This window comes from Falco cherrug, chromosome 8 (assembly GCF_023634085.1).
Source record: "Falco cherrug isolate bFalChe1 chromosome 8, bFalChe1.pri, whole genome shotgun sequence".
Lineage (NCBI taxonomy): Eukaryota > Metazoa > Chordata > Aves > Falconiformes > Falconidae > Falco > Falco cherrug.
In genome coordinates, this window is record NC_073704.1 from 59211535 (window position 1) to 59228263 (window position 16729).

At 45.5% G+C, this 16729-nt stretch overlaps 1 protein-coding gene across 2 annotated transcripts in view; it reads left to right on the forward strand.

Moving 5' to 3' along the window:
• RNF130 (ring finger protein 130) overlaps positions 1–1456 on the forward strand; it is a 43182-nt gene extending 41726 nt beyond the window's left edge. For both annotated transcript variants that reach the window (XM_055718119.1, XM_005440613.4), the window contains one exon: positions 1262–1456. In XM_055718119.1, coding sequence (XP_055574094.1) covers positions 1262–1413 — 152 coding nt within the window. In that variant the 3' untranslated portion in view covers positions 1414–1456. The remainder of the gene's footprint in view (positions 1–1261) is intronic.
• Positions 1457–16729: the final 15273 nt, after the last annotated feature.

Genomic DNA, 16729 nt, shown 5'->3' on the forward strand with positions numbered 1-16729 from the left:
TTCTTCACATTGGCAGGGAATGAGGGCCTTCGGCAAAGTGTTTTCACAGTGATGTTCCCTTAGTACAAACAAAGGGTGTGCCGATGGAAGGAGAGCTCCTTTCCCCAGTGATGGGAATGAAAATGCAAGCATATGCGAGTGTATACTTTGAGGCAGACATAAGAAAACTAGCAACCGCAGAAACCAGAGCTGTAAAAATCACTTATTTAAGTAACTGAGGTACCTAGCTATAGCCCTTAACCTCAACAGCTTTTCAGCTGAGTCCTTTGGGATCTAAGCAGCCTCTGCAAGTGCTGCTAGGTTTGAGTACTCATTTTGGACAGTTTAAAATGTGTATGTATGACACTAATGCTTAGATTTATTGTTTCACTGACACCTTACGTTCCCCAGTGCCAGACAAAGCATCTCCTGTGCTGAGTATCATGCCAAATATATGGCAGCTCCTTCTCACTGTGATTTCCATTAAATGTCACAACAGCACACCTGCTTTTTATGTTGTTCTCTGTATAAAAAGCAATGCTGGCATACACTACATTTGTCACGGTAGTGTTTCAAGAGGAAGCTGAGGGCTTTTTCTTATCAGAAAACAACAGCAGCAAGAACGAGGCCATGTAATATGCTGATGCAAGTAAAAGGTGCCAAATAATCTGCATTAAAACTCTCACCTAAAAAACATGTCCTGATCCTTTTTTTTTATTATTTTCTATGTCCTTCCTGCAGCTTAAACATATTTTAGAGCAGTGGTTCTGGAGTTTTGTGTATACACGTTTCTAACTGTGCATGTGCGTTTTTAAATAGTTCCTGATAAAAGTAAACACTAAGTGATAAAATAAGGAACTAGTTGCTTTCTCTTGGTCTTATAATATTTGTGCACTATTGCTATTAAATGATTTAGGTAGTGATTTAAAGAAACAAAAGAAAGACATGTTGCTTTGCTTCTTAGAGAACAGTCAGAAATTACTGGAAAACTGTGTTTTGAAGTCCAAAAAGCCCAGATGTTGGATAGCACCACTTAGAGAAAGTTTCCAGTAGCAGATGGAGTTTCCTGAAAAGTTTAGAAACACTCGAACCCCCTCTGGCTGTCCCGTCTTTTACTGGTCCTGTAAGAGTGATGTAAGGAGTACAGACATCTTTTAATGCTCAGGCCTGTATAATTAGTCATTTGTCACTATTTTACAGGAAATTTTTAATTTATTTTTTTTAGTATTTGGCAGTATTTAATATAAATATTTTGTTCCTCTTTTTTTTTTCTGCCCCACAGAGCAGAATGGTATTGAAGAAACGCTTTCCAGCCGATTGCCTTGGAGAGAGACACCTATTTTTATGCATCATTTATTGATCATGCAGCACAAGCAATTATTTAGTACATTCTATTTTTTCATAAAATTTGCTGATGCCAAAGCTTTGTATTAAGGAAAAAGTGAAGAAATAAAAAAAATTTAATTATGAAATCTTACTCTGTGAGAATTTTGTTTTTCTTGGACTTTCTGTGTTAGTACTTAAGTCTGACAGCCTTTTGTAAATTGTGTAAGGTGCTTTATTTCCTTTGAATAACTTCATCTTTGCAGATCTGTATTCTCCTTTCATTTTGGGACGCACAAGCTAACAAGTGGAAATCTCATGCAGTGCCGTTCTTATGATGCTACCCAGCACTGGTATGACTAACAAGAGTATTATTATCAATCACTCCATACCGGCTTGTTAGAGGGGCAAAAAAGCAGGGCCAAGCATTCTGATATGTAATGGGTTTACCTTGACTCCATCTAGCTGAGAATTAATTTGAAATAGGAACGTTTTCTCCATTTCTCCTCCAGTAACATTCCTGTGTCACACAGGGAGGACTGCAGTGTGATTTCTGTCTTCAGGTCAGGCATTGCTGAAAGTTTGCAACGCTGTTTTATCAACACACAAATCATAAACCTTTTCTGTCTTTTCCTTTCACCCCACCCTTTGTTCTGATAAAACCGAAGCTACTTTAAAGCACTTCTTCCTTCCTAATACCAAGCGAAAAGGTAGCGTTTTCCCCCGCTGTCATCTGTGAAGCCTCCTTTCATATTGTTGACAGGGGTTAGTTTTTGTTCAAATTCAGATCATATGAAAGATTGATAATGGTCCTTACCATAATGTAGAAACTCTGCAAGCGTGTCCCTTCTTGCCATGGCTTTTTTACTGGTGAAAAGGCAGAAGGAATCTCATTGCTCTCCTCACTCAGGCTGTTTCATGCAAGTTTACTTATGCAAGCAGTGTATGAGTAATTTCACAACAGTCAGTTAAAACATGTGGATCTGATTTGCAGCCAAATGCTAATGCTTGAGTTAATGCGATGGGTAGATGGAGGTAACAAATGGGTAAGAAAAATATAATTGATGGAAGTGAAAAACCTCTTCTGTGTTTGATTGCTTTTGTTGTTGTTGTATCAAGATGTAGACATTTGAAACTTAATGCTTTCTAATTTAATTAAATGAAGAGAGAACTAATTTTACTGTAAGATTTAATTTTTTTATGTACTGGGAAATAGGGGATTTAATTTAACTTTATTTTTATGTATAGGCACTTTTAGAATTTAGGAACACAGCCAGAGTCTACATTAAAATAGTTTCTTAATTCTTACTTGTCCAGCAGGCTTCAGCTGAGAAGGCAGCTTTTTTAATAAGAAATGAAGTATGTGATAGCTCCAGTACATTTAATAGAATTATTGTTCAATGTGTCCTTGTGAATTTTTGTTTTCATGTTTCTTTCAATCAATAGAGCAGTAAGTGCATTTGGAAAGACTGGAAAACCCCACTGGACGTACTCACAAGGAGGAAAAAAAACCAACTCAAACATACTGTGTCTGAGGACTGTCTCCTTGTAAAATGCAGTGTTTTTGTCAACTGAGCAGTTGCTAAAAATGGGGGAATGGTTAGAGCCTGATTTAGGGTACAGGCTATGAATCAAAAAGGTGACTTTTTTTTTGCCCGTCTCTCAACAGCAGTAGTAAAATTGATAAGTTTATGCTTGCCTCCTGAACCAAAAATCTTTAAGTTCCTTTTACTGCTGTCGGGAGGGATGCACAGGGACAGCCTGATAGGGTGGTGACCCAGATGCAAAAAAGTTGAGCGATATTAGGAACAAAATGGTTGGCAGGGCTTCTAGTGTGTTTCCATCCATAGAGGATATAATAACCCAGGGCCATCTTTTTTTAATAGTCTTTTGAGCCTCTAACAATTGTCTGAACAAAGTGTTAATAAAAATGCAGACAGTATCTGCTAGGTCAATTACAGGTCAGGCTAGCAATGTAAGTTTATCCTGTAAATGAAATAAATATATTCAAAGATGGACTCCACAGCATCCCAGAAACTCAGGTTTTAACACTGCATAGAAGGAAGTTCTGGAGTTTTTCATAGAATCATAGAATTGTTTAGGTTTGGAAGGGGCTTCTAATGTCATTGAGTCCAACTATTAGCCCAACACTGCCAAGCCCACCACTAAACCGTGTTTAGTAGTTCCCCAGTGCCCCATCTAAGCATCTTTTAAATGCCTCCAGGGATGGTGACTCCACCACCTCCCTAGGCAGCCTCTTCCAGTGCTTCACAACCCCTTTGGTGAAGAAATTTTTCCTACTCTCCAATCTAAACCTCCCAGGCACAACTTGAGGCTGTTTCCTCTTGTCCTGTCACTTGTCACCTGTGGGGAGCGAGAAGGTCCCCCCTGAGCCTCCTCTTCTGCAGGCTGAGCACCCCCAGCTCCCCCTGCCGCCCCCCAGCAGGCTGGTGCCCCAGCCCCCTGCCTGTCCCTGGACACGCTCCAGCCCCACACAACCAGCCCCAGCCCCTGGGCCCGGCCTGCCCAGCCCCCCGCAGAGCCCCCTGCCCCCCGGCACATCGACGCTGCCCCCAGCCCGGTGCCACCCGCAGCCACACTGAGGGGCACTGGCTGCCCTCGCCCGGGGCACTGACAGAGACGCGGGACAGGGCTGGCCCCAGCCTGAGCCAGGGAACACCCGTGTGCCCAGCACCAGCAGGATGTGACTCCGTGCCCCGGCCGCTCACCCGGGGACAGCGCCCGGCCCGGCCACCAGCGCCGGTTTCCTCAGGAGATGCTGCGGGAGGCGCTGCCAGAGGCTCTGCTGAAGTCTGGGCAGACATCACCCACAGCCTGGTCCCCCGCCAAGCAGCGGGTCACCCTGTCATGGCAGCAGGTCAGGCCCACGGGGCAGGAGCTGCCTTCCATCACCCCAGGCTGGCGGGGCCCGATCCCCCGGCTGCCCTGCCTGTGCCGCGCGATGGCACTGGGGGCGAGCTGCTCCGTGGCCCCCCGGCACCGAGGTGGGGCTGGCAGCCTGTAGTGCCCCGGGTCCCTCCAGCCCTGTCTGTAGGTGGGCGTCACGCTGGCTGACCCCCGTCACCGGGACCTCCCCGGTGCGCCGGGGCTGCTGGCACGTGATGGAGAGCGCTCGGTGAGCACTTCTGCCAGCCCCCTCGGCGCCCTGCGGGGGTCCGGCTGCCCCACGGACTCGCGTGTGTCTGAGTGGTGTGGCAGGTCACCGACCATTCCCCTTGGGCTATGGGGGCTTCATTCTGCTCCTGACCCTCCCTTCCAGCTCAGGGGCTGGTACCCTGAGAACACGTGGTCTTACTATGAAAGACTGAGGCAAAGAAAGCATCAAGTACCTTGGCCTTTTCCTTACCATTGGTCACTATGTTTCCCCCTGCATCCAATAAAGGATGGAGATTCTCCTTAGCCCTCCTTTTGTTCCTAATGTATTATAGAAACACTATTGTCTTTTATGGAAGTAGCCAGGTTAAGTTCTAGTTGGGCTTTGACCCTTCTAATTTTCTCCCTGCCTAACCTCCTGACACCCTTGTAGTCCACCTGAGTGGCCTGCCCCTTCTTCCCAAAGTCATCACTTCTCCTTTTTTCCCCTGAGTTCCAGGCAAAGCTCTCTGGTCAGCCAGGCCAATCTTCTTCCCTGCCGGCTCATCCTGCAGCACGTGAGGCGGCCGCCTCCTGCGCCTTTTCTCCTTCCGTGAGACTCCAGCCTGCCCGGAGCCTGGGCCCCTCCGTGCTGCTGGCATCGCTCCTGGCAGGCCAGAGGCTGCCCTTGGGGAGCCCAGGGCGGCAGCTCTGCTGACACCCCTCCTTCACTGAGAATCAAAAACTCATCCCGTGATGGCCGTGTCCCGGGTGGCACCAGCCGCCACGTCGCCCACTGCTCCCTGTTGACAAACGCCATGTCCTGCGGGGCAGGGAGGCCTCTTCCTCCGCTCTGGGAATGTCCTGAGCTTTCCTTCCCACTGGACTGTATTTCCATCGGACTCTGGTAAGTTGGAAGTCCCCCATGAGAACAAGGGCTAGCGATTGTGAGGCTTCTCCAGCTGCTTACAGAGTATTTTCTCTTTTCACCCTGTCTGGGTGGTCTGTAACAGACTCCCACCATGACAGCTGCCTTGTTGGCCTTCCTCCTGATTCTCACCCGTAAACACTCAACCCCATCACCACCATCATTAAGCTCTAGACAGTCAAAGCACTCACAGGGCTACCCCACCGCCACTCCTCCTTGCCCGTCCCTCCTGAAGCATTTATGGCCACCCGCTGCAGCACTCCAGCTGTGCCAGTCATCCCACCGTGTTCCCACATGGCAACTGCATCGTAGTTTTCCTGCTGCATGGTGGCTTCCAGCTCCTCCTGTTTGTTGCCCGTGCTGCGCAACTTTTGTTGCCTGCCATGCTCTTCGATACCCACACATAAAAGATGAGTAATGTTACTCTCATATGCATAATCATAATAGCGAGGCAAGGAGAAGAGCTGGTGCCTCTTTCCAGATGTTGCAGAGGTGGCAGGACTGGGCTGACAGGAGGATGTAGTGGGGTGTAGTTACAAGAGGGAGTAGAGGTGCCTCGCTAAACAGCTGGCTTTGAGGAAAGGATGCTTTATGAAATAGTCCTGCTCTGTTGTTCCTTACCCGAGAGGGTGTCTAAAACAGATTGTCTGGAATAAGGAGTGCTCTGGTCAGATTGCCACATTAAGAAGCTGTTGTGCCAGAGGAGCTGTGGAGAGATGGCAGCTTGTGGCAGAAGATGGCCCTGATTAATGACCAAGGGCATTAAAATACTTGATGGAAAGGGAACACCAGGTGATACTTAGTCCTGATGCACCCGCAATGCTACAGCAATGCCATGTGTCTCTTTTAATTTTTGGCCTTGGTATTGTGCATCCTATGACAGGTATAAAGATCAGTTCTAGAGTAGTATTTCTGTTTTCAGACTCAGTACAAATTACCAAAAATGTTCTTTGTAAGTATATAATGAAGAATAGTGGCAGAGAGCACTAAAAGATTCATTTTCATGTATTAAAACTGAATGCAGACTTCCCATTTGTTTTCCATACCTAAGGGATAAATCTTGATCTTTCTTGGTGAGTGCAAAATAGAACAGATTCATAAACTGAATTTGGAACTGTGGATGTTTCTACTTGTCCTTAAAATACATTTATTCGGTAAATTTATCAGCTGGATTAGTGCCACATTTTTAAACAAACACTAGCAATTTTCTGCATTAAGGTGAGCGTAGCTGGGTCACTGTGCCCTGCTGACTCTGTTCCTCTAGCCATAAGCTGTGGGCAGTGATACCAACCTGGTTATGAGCACACCTGAAGATCAAGTGTCAAAAAGCACTGAGCAGCAGCTAGATTTTCAGCACTGGGTGGGCTGCGCTGAATGGTAGATGAGAGAGACATCTAGGAAAACAGTGAATTATGTGTCCCCAAAGTGGTACGAAAGCCGAGAGATTTGTATCTGTATGGAAACATGCAGCCTCCCTGGAAGTGGGTGGCTTAAATTTCTTTTGCCAAGAAGCAAGAAAACATCACAGTAAAGAATTTTAGAGGTGCTGGATATATGGTGCCTTTTTCCAGATTAATTTAAAATATTTGTTGTCAGATGACCTGTCTGCCTGCTGATTAAATCTCTCTCTTGAATTTGCTAGAGTGGAAGTCTGGGTGCATAGAGGAAATGACAGCCTGGGCTGTCTGCTTCCTAATCCCTTGTTTGATTTTTGTGTAATAAAAACAAAAGCAACACCAAGCTTTCAGAATCCCCTTTGTTTTGTTTTGGCATTGGCTGTTCAGTGTGTAACATTTCAGTGGGTGGAGGAAAGGGAGATGAAACATCCAACAACCATGGCTTATTTCAACTGCAGGCTGAGATGCAGTCATCAAAAATCAGATGATCCTGACCCACAGCACATTCCAAGAAGTGTCTTGAAATCAGTTTTATCTGGTATAATTTCAAAGTAAGTTCAGATTTTTTGTTTGAAGACAGACTGTGATCAGCTGGAAGTCGTAGTTCTAAGTTTATGTTCCCTCAAGAGCTCAACTTTTTTTATTTTAATTTTATTTCTTCTATTTTAAGCATTGTCCAGTTTTAGAAACCTGTAAATTTGGGAAAGGGTTCAGATCTAGAAAGTAGGTGTTCATCATGCCTGCAAACTGCTTCTGCAAAGTATATTCCAACACAGTACACTTCTTCCAAATACCTGGATATACATTCCTGGCAGAATGAGCAATTCCCTCCTGTGCAATGTAATTACTGATTTCACTCTTGCTTCAGTTAACTACAAGATAAAAAATAAATTAATTTGCATATGAGAAGTGCCCCTTCTTAGTGTGAATGATGGAGTGAGCTTGTGTACTGGCTTTTGGTAATAAAAGACAGGTTTGGAGGGGGTTTAGGAAACTCGTAGCAGATACGTTACCCAGCTCCAGTTTGCTGCTGTTCCTAACAAGGATTTGACTAGGGCACAGAACTGCTGTGCAGCCCAGGCCAGATTTTGCGGCAGATCAGGATGGCAGCTCAGCTTGCTGCCACAGCTTGCAAAATGAGTTTGTGTGGAGCCCATCTACAGTGTCCCTGGCTCTTCCAGCCAGTGCTGTTATGAGGCCTCTGCTTTGGTAAGTGCAGAACTCACCTTCACTTTTGCTACAATTCTACACATTTGAATATAACTGGCTTTTTCTTTGTAATCCTAATAAGGACTTCTGGGGTTTTTTTCTTCGCTGAGTCTGTCTTTTGGCTGAGTGGGGAAGGAGAAAAGGTGTTTTGAACAGTAGCAGCTGAAGTCTTCTCTCCTCATATCTTTTGTAAGCTCTTCATTTCAGAAGGGCATAGGCTGGACTCAAAATTAGCAAAGAAAGGAGGATTTAAGCACTTAAACTGTGCTAGAGGTAAAACTGCAATCTCCTAAGCATCTTGCTCCACCGATGCCTGAAACTGGAGGCACCTTGGTGCCTTCTTGATGAACTCGGAAGCTTTTCAGTTGCCTCCGATTTGGCTCATGTGGCTGCCTGGCATATTGTAATCTAAGCAGCCTTGCTCTCAGCTAATCCCCCCTGGGATCAAGAAACTAAGTAATGAAACGTTTTGGCCAAGGGCCTGATCTGATAGATGCTTTCAGAGAGAACCATTTGTACAGCAGTAGGGCTAGACTCCTTGAAAAACACATCTGTGGGTTTGGAAAGCCATGGGAATGCCAGGCTGCCAAGGAAAAAAATGAACTTCCATTCCCCACTCTATCAACAGGCACTTGGTGCTTGTTTCAGGTATTACCAATGTTGAAGAAAAGTGTTTCGTCTCCTTTGGTTCTGTCTAAGGAAATACATAGGTGCCTGTTTCTAGAAGGTACTCTGGGTGGATGGAGGTTGCTGAGCTCTGGAGGAGGTCAGGCTTTCAGCAGCATCAGTCGGATGATCCTTGGTGACCTCTTTGCTCAGCCTGCTTGTTACTTGCTGGAACACCTTGTGCTAGTGCATGGCATAGGGAACTGGGTGCCTACCAAAAGTTTCTGGGTTTCTTGAGAAAGCACATGCCTGCTTTACAAGGTTGTAAATCAACAGCAAGCACCGAGTGCAAAACTCCAGCCTGCCCCAGCCTTGCTCAGACTTGACCTGTTTTATCTGAAAGAACCATTTGAGATGGGATTGTTCATGCAAATGGAAAGCAGTTGCTTTGAACTGGCAGGGGAGCACATGAACAGAGGTGAACTATTTCATATGGCTGTTACTGGTTTGTGTAAAAGGGTGGCTGTTTTCTCCATGCAAATTGTGTTTGCAGTTTGCAGTTGTATACAAAGATGCTTTATGCACTTCTTGGGTTGTTTGCATGTGTTCCTAACGAGGTTTTGTTCTAACTCTTGTAGGCAGTCACTTCTTTCATCGTAACTCTCTGTCCCCTCGAAGCCTGGTCTACGAGAGCGAGTTCTCAACCATCGAGCCTGCCTTGGACATGTATGATGAGAACAAAACCTGAAAGGAATCCATGCTCCTTCCTGGCCCTTTTTCCGTTTTTTTCATTTCTCATTCCTATTGTTGTGTACTCTTTCCATGGATCTCCTTTGTCTGAAGAAGAGCTGCTTTTTCCAGAACACGAACCCGCCTTCTCGATTGCAAAGACGAAGACCAGCTGTGGTGGTTTCTGAGGGTGGCTGACAAAGAGTTGCGCGCAAGCAAGGTTGTCTGATGGAAACTGCTGAGTAACAGCATGGGGAGCTGTGTCGGTCCAGCCGCGGCGATGCAGAAGAGGTTTTGCGGTGGTCCTAAGAGTTTGTGTTGTACTGCAAATGCGTCTCTTACACAGGCGTCTGCTTTTTCCATTTTTTTAATTGTCCAGATGATTGGGCAATGTCAGAAAGGGAACTGGTTGTAGAGGAGATGGCCGGTGACTGGTAAAAGCACTCGTGTATCTCGGTCAATCCATAACCTTACTGTGAAATAGCCCCTTCTGAAAGGGACCTTTAAAAGTGCATTGAGTTTCCTACAACCCACGTAACCCCGGGCAAGCAAGCCAGTCTGACGTTAAAGCTGCAGAGAGGACCTCCATTTGCAGAAAGATTTCAAGGAACTTGTTGCTTGTTTTTTTCTCCAGTTCGATTGAAGCAGGAGAAGAACAGCCTCTACAGAGTATACTTCTGGTCCTTCCGTGTGCTCAAGTCAAGTGAGTCTCTTTCTATAGAGAGGACATTCACAGAACCAGCACTTGATCTACCTGAAAACCATTAGACTTTTTGAAATATGCAGGAACCTAATTAGCTTTCTTTCTCACTTAACTTTTTTTTTTTTTTTTTGGGGGGGGGGGGGGGGGTGGGGGGTTAAAAAACCACCGAATTTTTCACTGAGGTTTTTTAAAAGCCAGCATGTTGGCATTACACAGAGAAGAGGTAAGCTTCTTATCCTGTTCTCCCATTGAGGTTTGCAACAGTTAAATAACGAACACATTCTCTAAGCTGTGCCCTTTCCCACTGACATCAATAATGGGAATGCAGAAAGCAGAAGAAGAAAGGAAAGCAGCAACCACTTTGACGCGCTGCAGGAATAATCAATTTTTACCGGCATGTGACAAAAGTGGTGGGGAAATGAATATTGTTTGCAAGGTTCTGAAAGAGTAATGCAGAAATGGAGAGCGAGAGAGGAACCTCCGGAGTCATGGTCATCCACCATGTTCCTCAAATGATCAGACACGGAGGAGTGAACGCTTCTGCTCCACCTTTTGCTACCAGACAATGCATAGCTGTTTAATGAATGTTTGGATTTTTCTCCATTGCAGTCTGAGTTACTGTAGGTGTAGAAATGCATTTGTGTCCTTGTAATGTGAAACAAAGTTTCATCCTCTGTATAGGAATCTTGAGAAATCGGTTAAGCCAAAAAGAAAGGTAAGACGTACCCTGCCATTCTTTAATTTCATCTGCTTTAAGCAGGGGAATTTCCCCTCCTTTATTATGTTCTTTAATTGTATAGCAGTCTGCTTGACATATATCCTTAGCTGAAGCGTGGTTCAGCTGTGTCTTTAACACAGATGTTTAACAGAAAAAGAAAAACCCAGCTCTGTAAAATGAGGAAATGATCCTCTTTGCTGAGCATGCTTTGACTTTTGTTGCTGTGTGTCAGCTTTATTTAATCTGATAATTCAAGAGTGGGTGGTGTGAAGTATAGGGAGATTTTTCTCATGATACCTACATTTATATTTACCAAACGCACTTTTATTGTCATTCAGCTCATTCTAGAAATATGCTTAAACCCCAAACTTTTTAAAAGCACAATTTTAACACCCACTTTCTCCTGCAAAGCAGAAGTGAAGTTTGCAGAAAATGCCAGCCTGTGGCTTGAGCGACAGCAGGTCGTGGTCAGCATTCTTCCTCTCCTTGCGGATGTGCAAAGGGGGTCAGCTCCCAGCAGTGCCAGCAAGCCCGGGCAGAGCTCCCAAACCCATCCTGGCTGAGCTGCGCTCAGGCCTGCACAGGGCTCGGGGGTGGCAGAAGGGCTGATTGAGCAACCCCTGTTTTCGTAATTACGTCTGTGAGATCACAGCAGGCAAACCCGTGAGAGTGGGGGGCCTTCCGAAAACAAATGCCTGAGAGAAAAATCACTGTCTCTCAAGGATGTTCTAGGGCTTGTTTTTATCTGTGGTGGGCAGTCAGGTTACAAAAAAATGACAAACATCTGGGCGTTCATGGTGAGATACAAAACTGTCTGGGTGTCTCTAACAAGCAAGCAACACGTGCATGGTGCAGAGCCCTTCCAGCGTGGTTTTGGGTCGGAGAGCCTGTTGTAGTGCTGTGTGGGGTGTCGATGCTCTGAGCAAATTCTTCTTGTAGGGGCTGCCTTGGTCCGATTCAGGGATTTGCCCCAAGGCCACCAGGAATGACGCCAGAGCATGGTTTCGGCACAAAAACAAAACCAAGGGTTTCTCAGCTCCCACTGAGACGTTTGTACCAGCTGTGTACCAGGGTACAGAAAAGCTAGAAAAGGCATGGAAGGTAAGAGAAACATTAGAAAGTACAAAGCCCCCAAAGATAAAATAATAAGTAGTGTCATTGGCATTTTGTTAAATCTCCTTATTTCTAACCGAACTTCTTGGTTCTAAGCAGGGGGAGAGAGGGTTTGCTTTTGTGAAGATCAGGATCTGGCATAGTGATATAAAAATGGATTTGTGCTGTAGCATCTTGGATGAGGGAGCTGAAAATTATCATTGACATCCTGGATTTGGACAATCTTGCAACGCTGGAAAATTGAGTGCTAGTTCAAACAATTGATCACTACATATGTGCTGGGACGTGCCATAGCAGGCGTTCTTCTACTTAGTCATATTTAGGATGGGGAGGAGTCGCCACAGCAACGTGGGTGATTTTTCTGGGCTGTGCTGGTAAGTTTGAGGTTTTCCTTTTAATATTAATCAGTATATAAAAAAAGCTTGACGAGCATTGTTGTTCTTGTTCTGCTGCAGTGGTGCTGTGTATGGTTGAGTCATTTCATAGAAGTAAAATATACTGCAATTACCTGTAAAGAACTGTAAGTGCCAGTAACTTGGGAAATAATTTTTAAAGTTAAAAAAAAAAAAAGCTTTGAACAGAAAACATTAATTTTATGACTTCTACATATAAAAAAAGCTTTTATCTTCAAGTCTTTCACCAAACTATTTAAACCCTAGCATTTCACCTTCTCTTTCCCAGCCTCATGTTCTATGAAAGTTTTGCATGTTCCCATAAGACATTTGTAAAATCAAGGTTTGCTTGTGTTCTTAGAGGATAATTGCCAGTTAAAAAAAGAGACTGTAAGTGTGCTTTTTGCCTATAATACTAACATTAAGTATTACATTTGAAGCATGTTAAAATTTACTTAACGACACTCACGATTACTCCCTCCAGTGAGCTCATGTGTTGGTATCTGCACTGTACCCTTGCTTCTAGAATGCTTGCTTTGGCACCTGAGGATGCTATAGGAATAGCCAGATATCCTACATAAGCCAAAGAAAGACAAAAAAATGTTAAATAAATGCATTTAGGACTATGTTATGAGACTTTTACACATCTCCTGTTTTCTTTAAACACATTCATGTAAAACAGTGCAAAGGCTTGGGAGAGCCAAGAGCTTTACTAGCTACTGAAAAGCAGACAGAGGTCTGCAGGAGACAGGGGTCATGCTGAGGCTCGAGGACTCATTCAGCCCAATTTAGGTTTGAGATAATGCCACAGTCATAGGTCATGAGCCAAAGGATGAAGGCACCAGGGTTGAGCTGAAGTTCAGGGAACTCTGCAGCCTGATTACTGGGGAGTGAGTTAACCTAATTATTAAAAATATGTAATTTTTTGCTTAGCTAATAGTCATATCTGTTTCACAGCAAAGAAAATAGCACGGCAATGCACAAACCAAAGCACGGCGGGGCAAATACAAGAGCCACGGGGCTGCTGCCAGCCCTGTGGCTTGAGGGGAGAAGAGCAGGAGGTCTCAGTTCAGGGACCCCAGGAAACACCTTGAACTTCACAAGTGAAGCTTCCACTCCTTTTTCACCCTGTGTTACACATCCATATGTGACCTAATTTTCCAACCTGAACCATGCGAAATGTGCATAATGTGCCATGACAGCTTGCATATGTGGTGTTGTATTTCAAGATACCTTTGCTTTTTCCTTTCCCTGCTAGACATGCTGCACCCCAGGGTACTGCCGTAAGGGCAGCCCATGCTCCGGCACACTGGGTGGAAACTGCTGAGCAGGGAAGGGCGTGAAAGAGGGAAAGATGAACAAAAAGAACCCCCTTCTGCAGGGTGGTGCTCATTTCTGCTTTGTTTCCAATGTCTTTGAAATAAGCAAGAGAAAAAGTGGTAACCCCCACCCCTTCCTTGTGGGATGCAGTGACAAGAGCAGGGCTCAAGCTGGGATTTTGCTCCCAGCACGGGGCTGCAGTGCTGCATAACCCCCAGCTGGTGATGTCCTGACCTGCTGGCCAAAACCCTAACCTCACAGGGGCAGGGCAGGTTTACTTGGTGCTTGTGAAGTGCTTTGGGGGGATCAAAGCCACTCACATGAGCCTTTGCAAAGGACCGCTAATCGACACCTTTTTATCTGTGTTAGTTGTTTGATCCTTTTGTCCACCTACTCTCTTTAAAAGCCTGTAATGTTCCCAAACACTCTTTATTCTCCCCAGTTAATCTCTGCCCTTCCATCCCATCAATTATTACTGGTTTCCTCCTCCTTCAGAAAGCCAGGTGAAGGTCCCTGTTGTGCAGGCACTGCCATCCACCCAGCCTCTAGCATCTTCTTCATCACTATGCTGTCACCATGCCAGCCAGCCCCTCGAAGGGGATTCATCTCTCCAAACCAGCATCACGGTCCGTGGAGGCGGAGGTTCCTGGTGGGTTCTTGGCCAAAGTAGGCTGTGTGGGACGTGGCGGCTGTCGTTGTGGGATACTCATTCCGAGGATCCCTGCGTGGAGTGTCTTTTCATTCCTCAGCTCAATAGCCTTAAAGAGGTGCCCAGATGAACAGAGATGAATGTGTAGGTTATGCAATAATGTCTGAATATTTTTTTTTTCATTGCAATAATGTCCAGGGTCTCTGGGCATGGGGGCCCTGTGGTATAAGGTGTTGCCCAGAAATAGTCCCTTCCCTAAAGAGTTAATACTTAAGTATTAATATTCCTGCAAATTAAGAAGTACATAGGGTTTTATTAAAAGCTGAAGCTATTTAGAGTGATTTCATTGCAAGGCTGAGGTGTGACATGAGCTAATGTCATATAGCTGGCACTGGGGTTTCACAGCCCAAAAATCTGCAGGACTTGCATGTGAAGGCTCCCTCGCTCCTGTTGGGCGTGGGCTGTTCTCTTCTCCACTTGCATCCACCTGCAGCTCACTGCCGCTGAGCCCCTCAGAAGCAAGAAGCTTTTTAATCTTTGCCCTAAGCTCAGCTCTGTGTGTTTCCTGTGCTGTTTTGCTTTTTTTTTTTTTTTTCTTTTTTTTTTGCTGTTTCCCATGTTCTCCAGGGCTCGCCTTTGCTTGGCTCTGACTTGGTCTTCAGCTGCCCAAACCCCTCAGGGGGACAAGGGCCTTAATTCCCAATGGAGCAGTTCTGCCGGGATGTGACAACAGCATTGCATTGCTAGATTTGCTCTTGATCTACCATGCCTGTGTCTGTAACACCCTCTGGCTGTCTCGGGCAGTAACGGCTGTATCTGCCCACAGCCTTTGTACAGAGCTGGGCTGCACTGGGAGTAGCTTCTAGAAAACAGCTCAACGGCTCAGCAGCCCTCCCATGCTCCAGCACAGTAAAGTCTGGGCTTGAAAATAAAGTTGATGCTCTTCACTGCTCTCAAGCCAGGAAAGTTTAATAGGGCGTCTGGGGCCATTAACGCAAAGCTCCTGTTTGCAGATTTGTGCGGTTCCTGCATTGCAGCCAGCAAGGCAGCATCCAGCCTGGCGCCTGGCAGGGCTCGCTTTGTGCTTGCACTGGAAGGTGCTACATGAAAAAGAAGCCGCCTCGGTTGTCACCACGTCAGCAGGTAGACTTTTCCACCCTGTATGTCTAGACTTAACTCCCAGCACTGCTGAGATCTGTCGCACTGGTCCTGTAAAGGGGAATAACCTCTCTGAGCAAACTGAGTGGTAGCATCACTCTTCTGCTTATCCCGTCAGCCCTGCTGTAGTTTGCAATTAGATGTTAAATATTAAAAGTTTTTCTGTACGACCCTGCCTATTCAGGATCACCTGCTTGAGGCCATGGTTAACTATGCACAGAATCTACCGAAACGGGATGGTTTTATCCCAGCAGAGAGGGAACACCCCAGCCTCTGGGCTCAGGAGACTGCAACAAACAACAACAACAACAACAAAAACCAACACAATTTGCGTGCGTGTGAAATGAAAAGTCTGTTTCAACTGGCTTGCTGCAAGGCAGACCACACCGGTGTGACCACGTAACCTAAAAACGCCAGCAGCTACCAGGGGTCTGGCCAAACGACGGGGATGCTGCGGGGATGCAGGTGCGGCGGGCGGTGCAGTGCCCTCCCGACACTCAGATCTTTCCAGCCCTTGTGAAATTGTAGCTTGACAGCAGCAGAACTTCTTGACATGTTTTGATGTAAGTATAACACTGTATCGTAGTTATGTGGTATATGCCAATATGTTAATAGTGTATACTGATTAGTTAGGGTTTGCTAATGTACTACATTTCAATAAAAATCAATTTAAAAATACAGAGTTTGAGAGCTTGGTGTCTGCCAAAATGCAGGAGGATGAGAGCATTGCCCAGTGACTCCAGTCCCTTCAGTATTTCTTATATATACACCTTAAGGAGACAGCGTGGAACAACATCAAAAGATCCATTTTCAGAGAGGATTTTTCTTACTCTGCAGTAAATACTGGTTTCATTTTGCTACGCTAGTGCCTAGAAATCTCAGGCCATTAAAGGCCACATGGTTCAAAGTGGCTTATGAACATACAGGAGACACTAATCCACCTTCCCACAGGATTTGCCACCTGAAAGGTGGCACATAGCGAGCACGAACAGAGGTAGTAACACAGAAGGATCCTTCAGCATCTTCTCCTATTGCTTGAACCCTTCCCACAGGGCATCCAGCCTTCCAAAACCACCATGCTGCTCTCAAACACGGGCATGTCACAGGGATGAAGGCAGAGCTTTGAAAGCCAAGCCAGCTGATGGGTGTTTATTTATATTAGTGTACAAAGGCTCCAGCTGGGATTAGGGCAGGGCACTAACACAGAAGAGAGATCAGCCCAGGGTTAAAGGATTTATAGCCTAAAGAAAACACAGCATTCCCACCTTCCTGGGAGCGGGGCAGTGAGCACAGAGATGGTAGACATCCACGTTTTTCTGCTGTTGTAACACTTTGAGAGTTTGCAGGGAGCCTTTCTAATGGTTATTAAAAAAAGAAAAGCTGTTCACTGAGTTACTCGGAAGCTGCTCTTT